General features: G+C 39.7%; 2 protein-coding genes across 2 annotated transcripts; one reads left to right on the top strand and one right to left on the bottom strand.

Moving 5' to 3' along the window:
* Positions 1-1552: 1552 nt before the first annotated feature.
* On the top strand, positions 1553-6638 carry LOC129106240 (tubulin monoglycylase TTLL3-like). The gene is made up of 11 exons (XM_054617608.1): positions 1553-1687; positions 1773-1941; positions 2485-2540; positions 2708-2836; positions 2956-3070; positions 3259-3339; positions 3415-3595; positions 4434-4582; positions 4924-5167; positions 5323-5758; positions 5862-6638. Exons 1-11 carry the CDS (start codon positions 1553-1555, stop codon positions 6636-6638), a joined length of 2472 nt encoding a protein of 823 aa, XP_054473583.1.
* Positions 6639-8290: 1652 nt separating this feature from the next.
* Positions 8291-11997, bottom strand: LOC129105937 (class E basic helix-loop-helix protein 40-like). The gene is given in 6 exon segments (XM_054617214.1): positions 8291-9521; positions 9524-10302; positions 10496-10619; positions 11037-11144; positions 11347-11440; positions 11574-11997. Coding segments are annotated over 6 exon segments (1314 nt in total). The 5' UTR covers positions 11645-11997; the 3' UTR covers positions 8291-9383.
* Positions 11998-16279: the final 4282 nt, after the last annotated feature.

Genomic DNA, 16279 nt, shown 5'->3' with positions numbered 1-16279 from the left:
TTTTCTTTACTTTGATCCTTTTGATTTTTGAGAAGAAGTGCTGGAAGAAATGCTTAGATTCTTTAAATGAGTAAGTGGGAATCCCACAATCCAACAATACTCCATGACATGTAACATTCTTGCAATCAAACATTTACTAGATTTAAAAGTTTAAAGTAGAGGAACATAAGCGGCAAATATATACTTCAAATTTATATTAAATAAGGGTATTAAACAATTCAGAGGTTTATGTTACTATTAAATCAGAATTATATTATATTATATTATATTATATTATATTATATTTTATAACATTACATTACATTACATTACATTACATTATATTATATTATATTTTATTATATTGGAATAAGGATATAGTTTTCAGTATAGTAATGAATGCAAAGTGAGCTGTGAGCACATAAAATGAAAGAGAGATAAGCGACATTATTGATCTAATAACACACAACTACATAACCTACCAGAAAGCCTTGGATGCCACCTAATGGGTAGTTAAAGCATTACGCAAAATATAAATCCATCTCGGCTTATTATTTAAGATGCAGGCCAGATAGTTTTTTCTTAAACCTCTGCTGATTGTCGCTTGTATTGATAAGGAAGCAAACAAACATCCACATTGGCCTCAGCATGAACTCTATTGATCAAAACAATATGAGAACAATGTCAAACGCTCGAAGGTAAAAGGTAGGTCGACCTTTCCATCACCCTGCGTCCTGTTTCTCCTGGCTACGGTTGTTGTGGCAACTATAAACATTCAGTGGGAGCATGCACGGTTGTTATGGGAACGGTCTGTGGGGGCATGAAGGAAGCAGGGCCGAGCGAGTGGTCGGGTCTCTGGGGAGCTGACAACAGTAGGTTTGGATTATACTATATATATTATTATATATTATTATATATTATATATTCAGGGTCAAATCTAGGCTGCTTTTGTTTGATATGTATTTTAGGCGGAGTGTTTATGTCTGTCAGCTGTCATAGACGTCGTACAGAGATCTGGTCCGCAACCTAAAGCTGCTGTTGATGTGTTTCCTGGTCTAAACATGCTTTTTTAAGATGTTGTGCACGCAATCTGTGACAGCGCGCGCCGTTTTGCGCATGGGTATGTCAATGATAAGCTATGACAGCCTCAGTCAGCTCTGTCCAGATTTAGATGCCTGCTTGACCCAATTTACATCCTTCTTCAGTAGCCACAGAGGAAAAGTAGGTGCAACAAAGCATACAGTTTTATGTATAATGTTTTATCTGTTTATTCCTCAACAGCAGGGGACCACGTCTGACAGTGAAGAGGTTTATGTGTAAATGGGGAGAATACATTCGTAGATCTATCTATCTATCTATCTATCTATCTATCTATCTATCTATCTATCTATCTATCTATCTATCTATCTATCTATCTATCTATCTATCTATCTATCTCTCTATCTGTCAGAACTGAAAACTGTCGGCTGATCAGCTGAAGAGAGATCTATATAACAGTAACAAGCAGCAAATGCCAGGTAAGTGAATAGAGATCTGCTTATTTAAATACATGCATGTATTCTGACATTTGACCATGCAGTTTGTCTCAGTGTTACAATCTCCAGTGGCTCCAGTGGAGGGGAGGATACGTCGCTGTGTGCCAAGCCTGCCAGCGATCAAGCCTGACAGGCTAAAAACAGCTAAAACGCTGGTGGCGAAAGCAGTCAAGGTGATTATATCTACAAGCTAGACGTCACTGTGAGAGAATCACATTTTCATGTGACTCTTTCTGTCTCTCTTCTACTCATTCTCAGCTGAGGAAGGTGTTTTCAGTGCAGGGACCTTACCCTGTGATCCGTGCTGCCTTATGGGCCAGAGGGTGGGTGGAACGTCGTTTGCCCCACCCTGCCCAGAGAGCAACTCATTGCCATGGCAACGAGGAGGATGATGGCGATGATGGTGATGTCAGTGTTGATGTTACTGGTGAGACAATGGACGACAAAGTCAATTACAGCTACCATATTAGACATCTATGCGAAAACAAGAGGCAGTGTTAATGCAATTAATCTACTGAAATCTCACCAGTCTCAAAGAGATAATGTCTGTCTAAAAGTGATTGGGATACTGAGACAAGACTGGATGTGCAGTCAATCATATTTTGTCAGCTCATTCATTTAAATTTTGTGCAAAAGATCAGATATACTCTCCAATTAGTCAGAGCTAAAAGTGCAGAAGGGGCAGAAGGGGCTAGCATATATATATATATATATATATATATATATATATGTAATTGGAGCACTAGTTTACATGGAAACATGGATACCCCTGCACCTGATACATTACAGACACCAACCTATAACAAAGACCCCTACCCTCTGAACACACCCCTCTACACATGTGAGCCTGCGTGCACGCACACACACACACACACACACACACACACACACACACACACACACACACACACACACACACACACACACACACACACACACACACACACACTCTTTCCTTATCTCTTTCCAGAGAGAGTGGACGAAGGCGAGAAAGAGGAGAACCTTGATGACATGTATGACCTCATGGTAAGATAACAATTTAATGAATCAACAAGACACTGACATCTTGCACAGTCTGGAAGCAATCCAATGTGCTATTACTGTTTTTATCGCATAACTTCATTTCTATGTGTCTATTTTCATCATACTGTGAATTCGAGCTCAGTCAACTTAACTTTCTCCAACTTTTCTAGTCTCGCCTGGTTCGAAATGAAACAACATATTTCCACTGGACAACACGTCGGGATTACATAGACTGTCGCTCCCTACGTAATGACCAAATGACCAACCACTATGCAAATTCTTGGACATTTACTACCAAGGTCTCAACCCTAAAGAGTTTCTAATGATTGACTGGCAAAAATACAGGCATTAGCTTCGGCCATAGGTCAGCTAGTACTCTCTATCTCCTACAGTATGTACATATTTCGGTTTCTTTCAGGTGGGGCTCTGTGTGAACCTGCGTAACCTTCAGTGGTTTGATACAGCAGATCCTGACACCTTCTTCCCAAGGTGCTACAGGCTTGGGGCAGAGGATGAAAAGCATGCATTTATAGGTCTGCTTTATGTCTCTATAATACTTATCCAAAGTTTTACTCTGTCAAAGATGCAAAGATAATGCACAAAATAACAAGTGGACTTGTCACAACAGCTGTCTTAGTTTTATTCTTGATACATAATCAACAAAACTACTTGCCCTTTCTCTCTTCCTTGAGATCTCGTTCTGTTTTCTATGGCAATGAAGAGGATTTCAGGAAGACAGCATGCACCAGCCTGCTGCAGCATGTGGTTGAGTCAAGTAGATGGAGGAAAGATGGAGCAGAGGGTGAGGAACAAAAAGCCCTAAAACAGATGTGACCTGGCCATGATTCTATGACATCAATCTTGTTTTTCTCCACAGAGTTGGATAATGTGGAGTATCGATTTGTTGGTCCAGGAATGATCGACATGGCTTTGCACGTGTGTCAAGAGTTTCTCAATGTTTTAGAGCACGGTGACATTGATGTTACTGTAAAAACACCACCCTCAGTGGAGGAACAGCAGTGGGCAGAGTTTCTGCAAGACTACTACATGGTTGTGCAGTGAGTATGTTTTCTGGGTGCTTCTTTGGTTAGCTAGAATTATCCTTCTTAGGTTTATCTTTAAATGTATCTGCAGTACTGACAGCCAAAGTCAGCTTATCAAATGAAAAAAGGTAATTAAAAAAAAGTAAAACTCACCCTAAATGTATATTGAAGAATTTCTTATTAGATGAGGTTTAGATATGTTTATATATTATCATACATACAGTTCATATGTATATGACTTTATATAACACTATCTGTAGTTCATGTTAGGAGTCAGGTTGGGCTAAATATAGAGTCAGTTAGGTTTACAGTCTCCATTAAAGTTTACTTTACTGGAATGATACAGTATGTTCCAGTTCCCCACCACTATATATACAAATACCATAGAAATAACACAATACGGTATGCTAATATTTATAGTGCACTATTTTGACTGTTTTTATACAGGAAATTGATATAGATCTGTATACACACGTATGAAAACTGACTACACCGTTAGAGCATTAGTGCCTATTTTAAATCTAATCTAAATAATCAAATATAAGGCTGCCATTCCTTTTCTCCTGAAATGCTCGGTGGGGTTTGTTGCTTCACAGTCCGCCATTTATTTCCAACAGTGAGTAGCTCCTCCATCTCCCTTGTGTGTTGTACTGGACAATAATGTCCATGAACACACCACTCAGAAACTAAGCGTTTTTTATATTCAAGTTTGGTAATTTCTTTTATCTTTTCCACTGTGATAAACAGTGTGTATATGTGTACATAATTACTTTCTGGAGTAAAACATGATAGTAAGATTTAGTGAATCTGCACATTAATAAACTCAATCTGTGAGTCTAATGTTTGTGTGTAGTGAAGGTGCATTGATCAGCGGTAGCAGTGTGTTTGTGGAGCGCTGCCAGGCCACTTTAATCAGACTGCAAGAAGCTTGCCCTCAGCTGGATACCGATGGACTAAATAACATCTGGATCATCAAACCAGGTGCAAAGTCGAGAGGACGAGGTGAGGTTTCAGAAAAAATTGTTACATGATCATCTTATATATCAATCTTTTACTTTCTCTGCACACAATACTGAAAGCAATATTGAAAAGAACAATTTCTGTTGTAAATATTATGATTGCAACATGAACTGTGACATAGAAATGTCACTATTGCTTCGTTTTTCTACATTCAATTTAGGAAACTAAAATGATTATGCCTACAGTTTGTCTTATAGCCTTCAGCCTGCTATTTGTTGAAAAGGTCATCATAAACACCATGTCCTCTTAGTTTAATGCAGTTTTCATTTGTTAAAGCCAGTTTTGGTTTCTTTGTCCTTTTCCATGTCACCTCAACCACGCAGGTATTATGTGTATGAATCGCCTGGAGGAGATTTTGGAACTTGTGGACAGTGACAGAGCCCTGTCTAAAGAGAGTAAGTGGGTGGTTCAGAAATACCTTGAACGTCCTCTGTTGGTCCATGGCACCAAGTTTGACCTCCGTCAGTGGTTCCTCGTCACCGACTGGAACCCTCTGACCGTCTGGTTCTACAGAGAGTGCTACCTGCGGTTCTCCACTCAGCCATATTCAACAAAAACTCTGGACAGGTCAGACAGTGGGTCAGAAAAAAGATATAAATAAAAATAAAGTGATTCATGTAGGGATTGATTATAAACTTCAAGTAGACAAATTTAACTCATGTCATTCAAAGCTCGAATTACATGTACCTTCATGGTGTAACCTCCTTTGTTATTTTCCTCAGTTCAGTCCATCTTTGCAACAACTCCATCCAGAAGCACTTTCAGCCGTCCCGTGAGCGACATCCAGGAGTGCCTGAGGACAATATGTGGTCCTGCTCTCAGTTTAGGGCTTATCTGCAGCGGCAGGGCCGTGGGGCGGAGTGGGAGTCAGTGGTGGTCACCGGCATGCAGCAGGCAGTGGTGCGCGCCCTGCAGACAGCCCAAGACCTGGTCGAGCCCCGCAAGGCCAGCTTTGAGCTCTACGGAGCTGACTTTATGCTGGGCAGAGATCTGAGGCCTTGGCTTCTGGAGATCAACGCCAGTCCAACTATGGCCTGCTCCACCGCTGTGACCTCTCGCCTCTGCCCTGCTGTGCAGCTGGACACACTGAGGGTTGTGCTGGACAGACGGACTGATCCTAGTGCTTACACAGGAGGCTTCCAGCTAATCTTCAAACAGGTTGGAATATATTTACACAACATGCCTAGAGGCAATAGGTGTTTATTTCCAGGGTAATTACACAAAATGCACTTATTTGTGTCTTACTTTATCACCCTCCCAGGCTGCAGTTGAAGTTCCTCAGTATGTGGGAGTGAACCTGCTGGTGGAAGGAGCCCCCATAAGGCGATCCAGACCTTTACTTCATAGACAAACTGTTATTTCTAACCCAACTCTCGCCATCCAGTCCCCTTTGGACCAGTCGTTGTCAGAAAAGGTTGAAACATCACAAAAACCATCAGGTCAGAGGTCCAACGCAGTCTCTGCTTTTCGCCACTCAGGCAAGGAGAACCTAGCTGCTGGAAAGATAAAGAGACAGCTGACATCAACATCTCCTAAGAGCGAACCCGAGGGGAAAACAGATGTCAAGAATACTTCCTGTGTTAACAGGTCCTGTCGCAGTCTGGCATGTGAACAACCTTTGGTGGTACACACTGAACCTCAGAGGAAAGCACAACGTTTGGGTTTGAGTTTTGGTGCCAACGGAGTAACTCTGGTTCCACGGAGCTTTTCCTTTTCCCTCAGCCCTCCTCACAGCAAATCTCAGGCCGACCCAGGCCATGGATCACACATCTCCAGATCCTTCTTTCCCCAGACAGCTTTTGAGCCCCTACACAGAACTCCTAACCGGGTCTTTCCTTCACTCCGGGGTCCCCTTCCTACCCTGGAGGTCCTTAGCTTGCAACCAAACATTGTGGTGGGGACCACTGCCTGTCGTAATCCAAATTTGTCCTCTCACCCCAGTGTCCCAAGGCATCAGTTATTCCTCTGCTCTCGAAGGCAAAGCATGGCCAAATTTAAAGGAGAGTGCACAGGGGAACATAAAAATCAGTGGTATTGAGTGTTAAATGGGCTTGAGCCTAATTAACAACTCATTACACATTATATATTACAGTCACAACATATTGTGATAGTAGTAACATTTTAATTATTCTGATTACATCAGATTTTGTTTGAAGAAAACTTGAGACAATCATGGTGAGTGGCAGGAGTGAGACATTTTCTATCATCCACATAGGGGCTTTAAATTTACAACATCAAGGTAAATATGAATACTTTTACATTCTCATATCAGGAGTTTAATATCATACATACCATATATTTCAGTAGTAGATTTGAATTATGTTTTAGTTTGGCTGGAATCTAAATATATCTATATGTTTTACAATTATGTTATGAATGTAACACCAATCAATACTGTGTTGAAGTTTATTTGTATTAAAACAAACAAAAAAAAATAGTTATTATATTCAAGTGTCTCGAGTGTGGCAGATGTTCCAAGGGGACTGTGCGGAAAATAATATTACGAAATGACCACTGGTTCCATCTTCTACAGATAAATAATCAGTTTTATGTTAACAGAATAGAGGTATTTTAAATGGCCAGCAGGTGGCAACAAAGGCTCAATGATCTAACTGCATGTTTATGCCAAAACCTGTCAAGGAGAGGGAGTTAAAAGGAAAGAGCTGTCAGTTCTTATCCAGATGTTGACACATCTTCAGCACCACCTGGTGTATTTGGTCTTTCAGCCTCTTTTAAAACATCAAGTCAACAAACATCTCCTGAATAACTTAGACACCAATACAGATTCACCTGCCACATATTTTACCAAAGAAATGTAAATAATTGTCAAAAAAAAATGTAATACTTAAATAAGTCTGGGTGTTTTTACTAAGCCCCATGACTAAAAATAAATTACTGAAGTTGGCAAACCGTAGGATATATTATTATATTTTATGATTGACATAAATATAAACAGACAGGAAACAATGAGAAGGGGAGACAGATATGACGTGAAACAAAACCAGAGATGTTGTGGTTATGCATCTTAATGCATGAAATGAGTATTAAAATTATTATTAAATTATAGCAAATAAATTATATAAACTGGCTGAAATAAAGTGTTTACTACAGCTTTAGAAGGAACAAATGACATTTAGTGTGCTTTCACTTCAGTTTGTAGGAACAAACCAACACTCCTATGTCAAATAAATGATAGTGGGAAAAAAAAATATCAGATTGAAGAGTTTGTGGTGCTGAACATGGACATAGATACATTGGGCCTGTGTAGAAATATTGAGAAATCTGCAGCTTGAGATAAACTTTGTTGATTGTAAGTGCAATCACATAGCTAAAAAAATGTGATTGCACAATACTACACATGTTGTGGTGTGTAGTATTTGTTGGAATTTGTGCATTTATAGTGTGGTGAATAGAGTAAATAGAGAAAGAGATCTCGCAATTCTGGGATATAGTATTTCATATTCAAACATGAAGCCAATTAAAAAAAAACAAAAGAAAATGTCTCCTGGTCAAGGCTGTTGACATAAAGCAGATGGATCCTGATTATTGCGTCAGGAGCTTAACTGAAACTGTTTACACTCATGTATTTACTTGTTGTTGTATTAGTAGGCACAGACGGTTAACCAGCAGGAGAGCCAGGCAACAGAAAAAAAATACTTTATTAATACACTTATATAATGTATACCAACATTTATAGACAAAATATGTACATCAAACATCTTTCATGTAGGTCCCAAAATATAAAATCTCAAGTACCTCTTTCTGTAGAAAACTAGTCTTCTGGTAAAACTTGTACATTCAACTTCTCTCCTCCTCCCTCCTTTGACTCCAGTATTCATACGTAGTACAGAGAATAAACATCTGAGATTTATCAGCTTTTCACAAGTAAAAGGCAACAGCAAGAACAAACACCAGGTTTGACTTGAGCAGAAACAGATGTCTAGTATGCAGACCAGGTCCAGCACAGTGCTACAGTATGCACACAGTTTTCTGAGTACACAACGTACAATTGTCCGCACTCTGCGCAGCTTCTATCGCTCCGCATGGACAGAGTGTGAGAACAGGTATCAAAAATAGAAATGTACAAGAAGGCTATGAACAATAATTACAGGAAATCCATCTGAACTGTCTGTTTATCAATGAAAAACAAGACTTCTCATTCAGTGTGGTCATGTGGTGGCCCATTCTTTCATCCGTGCATTGGGTGTACCTTTACTGTTGTCTGTACACACTTGAGGAAACCCTTGTATCTTATGGTGCCAGTCAGCATAGTGTCTGGTTCGAAGGGAATCCTCAGTGATGAGCGTAATGGGGATCTAAAGGACGTAGGCAACAAACTTTGGATGAAAAAATTACCCCTAACATTTGGTGCAACACTTTCTAAAGTACAAAGATGGCGTGTCTCTATTGCAGCTACAAGACGCATCAGTGTCATCTGCGTTTTAAACATTAAGAGCAGCATCTAAAATGTTTCTTTCTTTACATTCAACCAGGTGTATGTGTTGGTGTGTATGCAGGGCAGGTCCGGTTTGTATTATACATTTGCACTGAGTAATACCACTGAGCATTTAACATTCAGCCAGAGATTTGCATCCTCAGAGTGTGGACGGATGTTGCCCTCTTCTCCATCTCCTCTTGATCATTTCTACAAGTCCTCCAGTTTGCAGTTTGACCTCCCGGCTAAAGGACAGAGAACGGGAATGAGGATGGGTCATGTTTTCATTTCTACTACTGTCTCTACTCCTGGGTACTAGATCGGGATCACCTCTTCGCCCCTGCTCTCTCAGTCTTTGGTTTCCTGGTTGAGGGGTGGTACCTGCTTTAATGCTTGAAGGAGGGCAGGGGAGTCCATGGGGGTCTGAGATATGACTGGGGCCGGAGAGCCTCCCTGGGAGACAACACCAGCTGAGGTGCAGGCAGTCTTTCGCTGGACATGGTGGGTGCAGAGCCTCCCATGCCAGGATAGAGCATGGGCACAGCCCCGGGGTACCAGCATTTCTCCAGCATCGGCAGGTAGGCCGCAGCAGAGGGTGGAATGAGGTAGAAAGGCATGCAGAGGGGGTGTGGAGGAGTTGGATGGTTGGGGGACACGCTCATGTAACTGGCGTAACCGCATGAGGACGACGATGTTGATGATTCTCCACCTGAGAGCAGCTCGTCCTCTGACGACTCCACCCGGGGGCGTTTGTGGCGCGGCTCGTCTTCCTCCTGTTTGATGCCGGAGCTCTGTCTTTCGGCGAGCGCTCGCTTCAGATGGCTCTCCTGACTGTAGTAATCTGGACGTCCCTGTTGCGCCCCAGATTCAGTCTTCTCCAGCTCTCCCCCATAGCCGCTGTCTGTATCCGTATCACTGCCACTCTGCTCACTGCTCGTCGGAGCGTGCGCACGCTGGATGACGGGTACACAGTTCCTCCCGTAGCCCTCGCTGGATTTAGGGGGTAAGCTGGTGGGCTTCTCCTTGTGAGGTTGGTGCTGGTGGTAGGCAGGGATTTCTTCAGCTTGAGGGCTAAGAGGAGTGCGGGGTCGGACCGGACTTTGCAGCACCTCTGCGGCTAACTTGTGAAGGTGATTGATCATATGGGATGGTGTGAAATCTCCATTAGTTTCATGATTGCCAAGATACTGAAGCATCTCCTTGGCACAAATGTGGAAGCCAGAGCGAAACATCTCCTCTGACTTCTCCTGGTTGACAGCAGGCTGATCTGTAAAGACAACAAGAAACCACACAGTCAGAAATGTTGCAGTTTGAAATACACTTTAAAGTCACTTATTTGATCTGCATAATCCCCTCATTGTGTATTCATCTTGCTAATTTGCCCGCTGTCCAACACACCATCCTGCTGCATGTGCATACTTGTGTGTGCAGCACGCGTGTGTGAGTGATCTGCAGCTCACCAATTTGCATGCCGTTCTGCAGAGCGAGCATCTTCTGCTGCTGCTGCTCCAGAAGAGAGGTGAGGGCTTTCACGTGCTTGAGTGTAAGCTCTAAAACCACAGCCTTCTCCAGATGGCCCAGAGTCTGTGGGAAAGACACACACAGTCAGCACATCCCCAACTCTTATGTAACACACAAAAAACTGCACTTTACTGCTCATGTTCACAGGATCACAACAGCCATAAAGGAAAAAAAAGAATCAATTAGAAATAATCAATTTGATATGGGATCATACACTTTTAAATAAATAATATGCAGTCTGGAGTATTAATTTTATTGCAAGTTCTTGTTTTTGTCTATGGAATTAAATTACATTTTTTTAATCATCAGTTTAAACAAAGGGACATGACAGAAGACAGGTCCTCTTAGTGTGCGCTGTCATTGACTGACTGCTGACGCACTCAGCACAGAGGATGTAATACCACTGAACAGCCACTCGATGGTGCATGCCACTCAACACAGTGAATCCCAATTTCCCTCCCAGCCACGGCATGAATTTACCGTGAGTTTCAGGTGCTCTGGTAATAAATCTTTCAACTGAGCGATACACTCGTTTATCCGGTCACGCCTTTTCTTCTCAATAAGTCTGTGAGGCAGCTTGTAGGTTTCCTGCAGGAATAGACAGCAATGTTGGTTAAATTCATTTGATCCAAAAACACACAGATATGGCTCTTTATGATCAGATGGGGAGGATTCCAGGAGTTATGTCATAGCAGAAATTAGGTCAACCATTTATGGTACTACATGACTACTGCTAGACGAATTCCTTATTTGTAGTTCCCAGCTTTTAATTACATGATGTCATTATAACGAAACAAGTTGGCAATAAGCAAAATAATAACGGACCTTGCTCTCCTCTCCTCATTCCTCGTCTGGGTTTATAAACATACATTGGGAAATCCATCCTAATGAAACACAAAGAGAGGATAGTTAAGTATGAGGTAATGGTTTGGTTAAGAGTAATGTACAGCATATGAATAGAATATTAAGTGCGTTTGAGGAAAGCATTTTTTCTTTTTTTTTCAAAGTATAACTTACCCCTGCACGTCCGACAGATCAGCCTGGTGTTTGGACAGGGGAGGTGGTTGCGCGCTTGGGATTCGCTCCATTCTTTTCACTCCAATCACAGAGTATTTTTTACCACAAGTTACAAATAAAAACGCATTTATTTACGCGTGATGAAAAAAGTTGAAGAAAAAAAAAAAAGAAAAAAAAGCAGTTAGTTAAATGCAATGCCACAAGAAAGGTTTTCAAATAAGGCAAATAGTCGTATTGGTGTGAATCTTATTTTTTTTGCGTGTGAAAATAGTTTCAAGTTAGTCCCAGCGATTTTCAACGCCGTGGTCCTGCCGCAGAAGGAAGGCAACCCTGTTGGTGGCGCGTTTGGGAAAGTGGGGGAGGACAGAGCGACGAGTTAAATAAACCCTCTGACTCTCCGCTCCGCCTGACCTACCTCTGTCACATGAGGCTCACGTGTTAAACGGCGCTGTATCCTCGGCGGGGGGACGGCCCACTTTCTGCCGATAAGGAGCCTCAGTGGGCGGACGGCGGCGGACGTCAGCGCGGAGGGCGGCGCATGGCCCGTCTCGTGTACCACCATGCTGAAGTGTATTGAAACAAGGCTGTGAGCGCCATGGCACAGGGAACGTGCTTTGCAGATGGCAACAGGCCTTGGCACGAGAGTCGAGTGGGTATATGCCCACTACCAATAAAAACATACAGTAACACATTTTAAATACTATAGTAGTATACCATTAATGTCCTGCAGGATAATTATGTCATCCAGTGCATTTCATTAATTTATTACTGGGTGCTTTGTGATGCATCGTTTTTTTTTTTTTTTTTTTTTTTTTATATAGTTTTACACTCAACATTTCATTGATTTAAAGTTATACTCTATTCATGCAGAACATAATAAGAATAATTGAGGATACACAACCGGTGGATCCTCAAAGCAGTGGATTCTATTGGTCGTTGCCTGCAGCAGGCAGGTGGGCTCCGGTATAAACAGGTGCGGTCACGGCGGGAGAACCACGTGTACCTGTGCGTGGAGTGTGTGCAGTGGGTTTGTTGTCATGAGGCGCTGCCGACTGTCACGTTGATCTCCTCATGGCCAAGGCAGCCTGCTGAGCGCGCAGGGCAAAGCCAGCTCATCCAGCTTAAATGCAGATTTTTAATTCATTGCCTTTTGCAAGTAAAAAGGTGTATACAGACAGGACATTAACACTGAAATTATCATGATTCCGTAAATTATATCCATTTACTTGAAAATATATAATTATTATTATATTCCTTGATTGAATATAACACTAAGCTAAAATAAGAAGGCCTTTGAAAACCACCACTGAGTGACACATAGTCATTAACATCATTTTTCTCTTCATGATATTTTGATTTAAAAAGAACAGGTTTTGATTGTCTCTTCACACATTATATAGATGATGACAGCTCCAGAAAATTACAGGTCTATTACAGCGCAATTACCTATAATCAAGGTACAGTTTGTAGATGTCATATGGAAAAAGGAAGCGTCACAATAATCAATGTGCAAAACCTTTTTTTTAATATTGTCATTAAACTCCATAATTTGTTCAAATTTGTCCGAATTTTTTCCACGTCAACATGGACTACAACTACAGAAGTGTATGGTTATTACAGTGGGAATTACTATGTGATTGGAGAAAGCTGTAACATTCTCTCTTCCTCAAGTTTTTTTTGGGGGTGGAATTGACCTCGTCTCAGGATTTTGCCTGAAAAGCACATTTAGCAAAATCTCTGCAGATACTGCATAATATGAACTTATGCCTATTATTACAATTTATTGTTTTAAGAAACCTTCCAATGCAAGGCAGGAACACAAAATCTGGCCTCTCAAGCCAAATGAGACTCAGGAGGCAACAAAAACTTTCATAAAAGAGTGTGGCAGCATTTTGGGTACTTATTTGTTATGAAAAATCGTTTTTTCCCCCCATTTATTTTTAATCACAAGCTTGAGGTGCTATTTAGATCATTTTGGCAACTCACACAACATTCACTAGAGATAGATATTGTATTCATTGGCAGATTTAAAACCCCAGAGCTATAAGCCTTGAAACTTTTATCGTTTTCAGCACAAAGCTGAAAAAAGGTATTTTAATGAAGTTTGTATGAATACATATATATATGTATGCTGATAGAATTTCTAACAAGCTTGAGAGACGCTAACAATATTTTATTGACTTGTATGATATACATATAAGCTCACTGACAAATGGCAAGATGTTTGAATCTTAATGTGTTCAAAAGTGTAATGTATTAAAAAATACATTTAGGTGATTACATTCTCAGGTGCAAAGTGTATGTTTGTTATAAACTATACTTATAATTTAGTTTCAGAAGAAGACTGACACTATAAGAAAGCAGTTTAACAATTTAAAAATCCTGTGCTGTGATAAAATCCCAAAAGGTCAAATTAAAAGTATAAATGTGCAACACCTGTATGTGCTCAACATGCATACATATTTCCTCATGCAACATGGTGAGACATCCTCATCTGCCGGCAATCCCCAAATTTACTTCTCGTCTCTCTTTAATCTGACTGCAGCACGTTAAACGAATGGCACCACTCAAGTTGTCAACCAATAAGCAGGCAGACAGATAATCAAATGCCAACATCCTCATTACCTTTAGTCGCGCTAATGTTCTGGTCATTTCCTCGAATTCCATACTGATGCGGATACCGTTAAACACTCATTAAAATATATTTTACACACTTGTTTATTTAAATAGACTCCAAGAATAGAATGTACAATTCAGACACAAACCATCTATTAGTACAAAAGTTCAGTTTGGTCAAGCAGCACTCCAAATGACATCTACTATTTTCATTTTTCCCCTTCACAGACACTCAAACACTCAAACAGTCATTCTCAAGTGGGTCTTCTACAAAGTGACAATTATTTGTGTGCTACAGAAAATATCAGTGCTTTAGGACTAAATGAATGAAGATATTATATAATTCAGTGCACAAAAAAAATCTAATTTAACTAACATTCTAACGTTTCTCCCAAATTCATTTAAGTTTGGTTTAACAGTGTGCCTCCAATGTGCCTCCATATCACCACTTAATGATTTAAGCACAACATAGAACCACATTCAGAGTGAAGCAGTCACATGGTTTGCTCCTTCTCCACAGTAGGTCCACATGGATTGTTATAGAAAAGTTAGGTCAGTATTATTTCTCTTAACAAGTAACAAAGTCCCCTCAAAAGCCTTTCCTAAAGCATCTAAAAGTGATGAAAGTATCATGTTTTCTTGAAATCACAAGGAAACTTGTTATTATGAGTCCAGGGGCCCTTACTTGTAGAAACTCATGTAAAGTATGGTTTCCTGTCAGAAAATACACTTTGGTATGGTTTCCTGTCAGAAAATACACTTTTGGGGTATTTTAAGGCTGAAATGTCTTTTTGCAGCAGAAAAGCTATAAATGCATCCAAAAGTGATGAAAGTATCATGTTTTCATGAAATCACAAGGAAACTTGTTATTATGAGTCCAGGGGCCCTTACTTGTAGAAACTCATGTAAAGTATGGTTTCCTGTCAGAAAAGACACTTTTGGGGTATTTTAAGGCTGAAACGTCTTTTTGCAGCAGAAAAGCTGTAAATGCATCTAAAAGTGATGAAAGTATCATGTTTTCATGAAATCACAAGGAAACTTGTTATTATGAGTCCAGGGGCCCTTACTTGTAGAAACTCATGTAAAAGTATGGTTTCCTGTCAGAAAAGACACTTTTGGGGTATTTTAAGGCTGAAACGTCTTTTTGCAGCAGAAAAGCTGTAAATGCATCCAAAAGTGATGAAAGTATCATGTTTTCATGAAATCACAAGGAAACTTGTTATTATGAGTCCAGAGGCCCTTACTTGAAGAAACTCATGTAAAGTATGGTTTCCTGTCAGAAAAGACACTTTTGGGGTATTTTAAGGCTGAAACGTCTTTTTGCAGCAGAAAAGCTGTAAATGCATCCAAAAGTGATGAAAGTATTTTCAAAGGTTAGGATATTTTTCAAAAGTAAGGTATTTTTCAAAAGTTAGGATATTTTTCAAAAGTAAGGTATTTTAACAAAGTGAGGATATTTTTCAAAAGTTAGGATATTTTTCAAAATTGTAAATATTTTACTAAAGTGAGGATATTTTTCAAAAGTGTGTGGATGAGATATTTTTCAAAAGTGAGGATATTTTTCAAAAGTGAGGATATTTTTCAAAAGTTAGCATATTTTACAAAAGTGAGGATATTTTTCAAAAGTTGGATATTTTTTCAAAAGTGAGGATATTTTTCAAAAGTGATATTTTTCAAAAAAGTGAGGATATTTTTCAAAAGTGAGGATATTTTTCAAAAGTGAGGATATTTTTCAAAAGTTGAGGATATTTTTCAAAAGTTGTTTTTCAAAAGTTTTTTTTCAAAAGTGATATTTTTCAAAAGTGAAGATATTTTTTTCAAAAGTTGGGATATTTTTCAAAAGTAAGGTATTTTTCAAAAAGTGAGGATATTTTTCAAAAGTGAGGATATTTTTCAAAAGTGAGGATATTTTTCAAAAGTGAGGATATTTTTCAAAAAAGTGAGGATATTTTTCAAATATTTTTCAAAAGAGGATATTTTTCAAAAGTGATATTTTTGGAAATTGACGATATTTTTCAAAAGTGAAGATATTTTTCAAAAGTAAGGTATTTTAACAAAGTGAGGATATTTTTCAAAAGTGAGGATATTTT

This window comes from Anoplopoma fimbria, chromosome 17 (assembly GCF_027596085.1).
Source record: "Anoplopoma fimbria isolate UVic2021 breed Golden Eagle Sablefish chromosome 17, Afim_UVic_2022, whole genome shotgun sequence".
Classification (NCBI taxonomy): domain Eukaryota; kingdom Metazoa; phylum Chordata; class Actinopteri; order Perciformes; family Anoplopomatidae; genus Anoplopoma; species Anoplopoma fimbria.
Note: the sequence above shows the minus strand (reverse complement) of the source record. Positions and strands in the feature narration are given on the sequence as shown.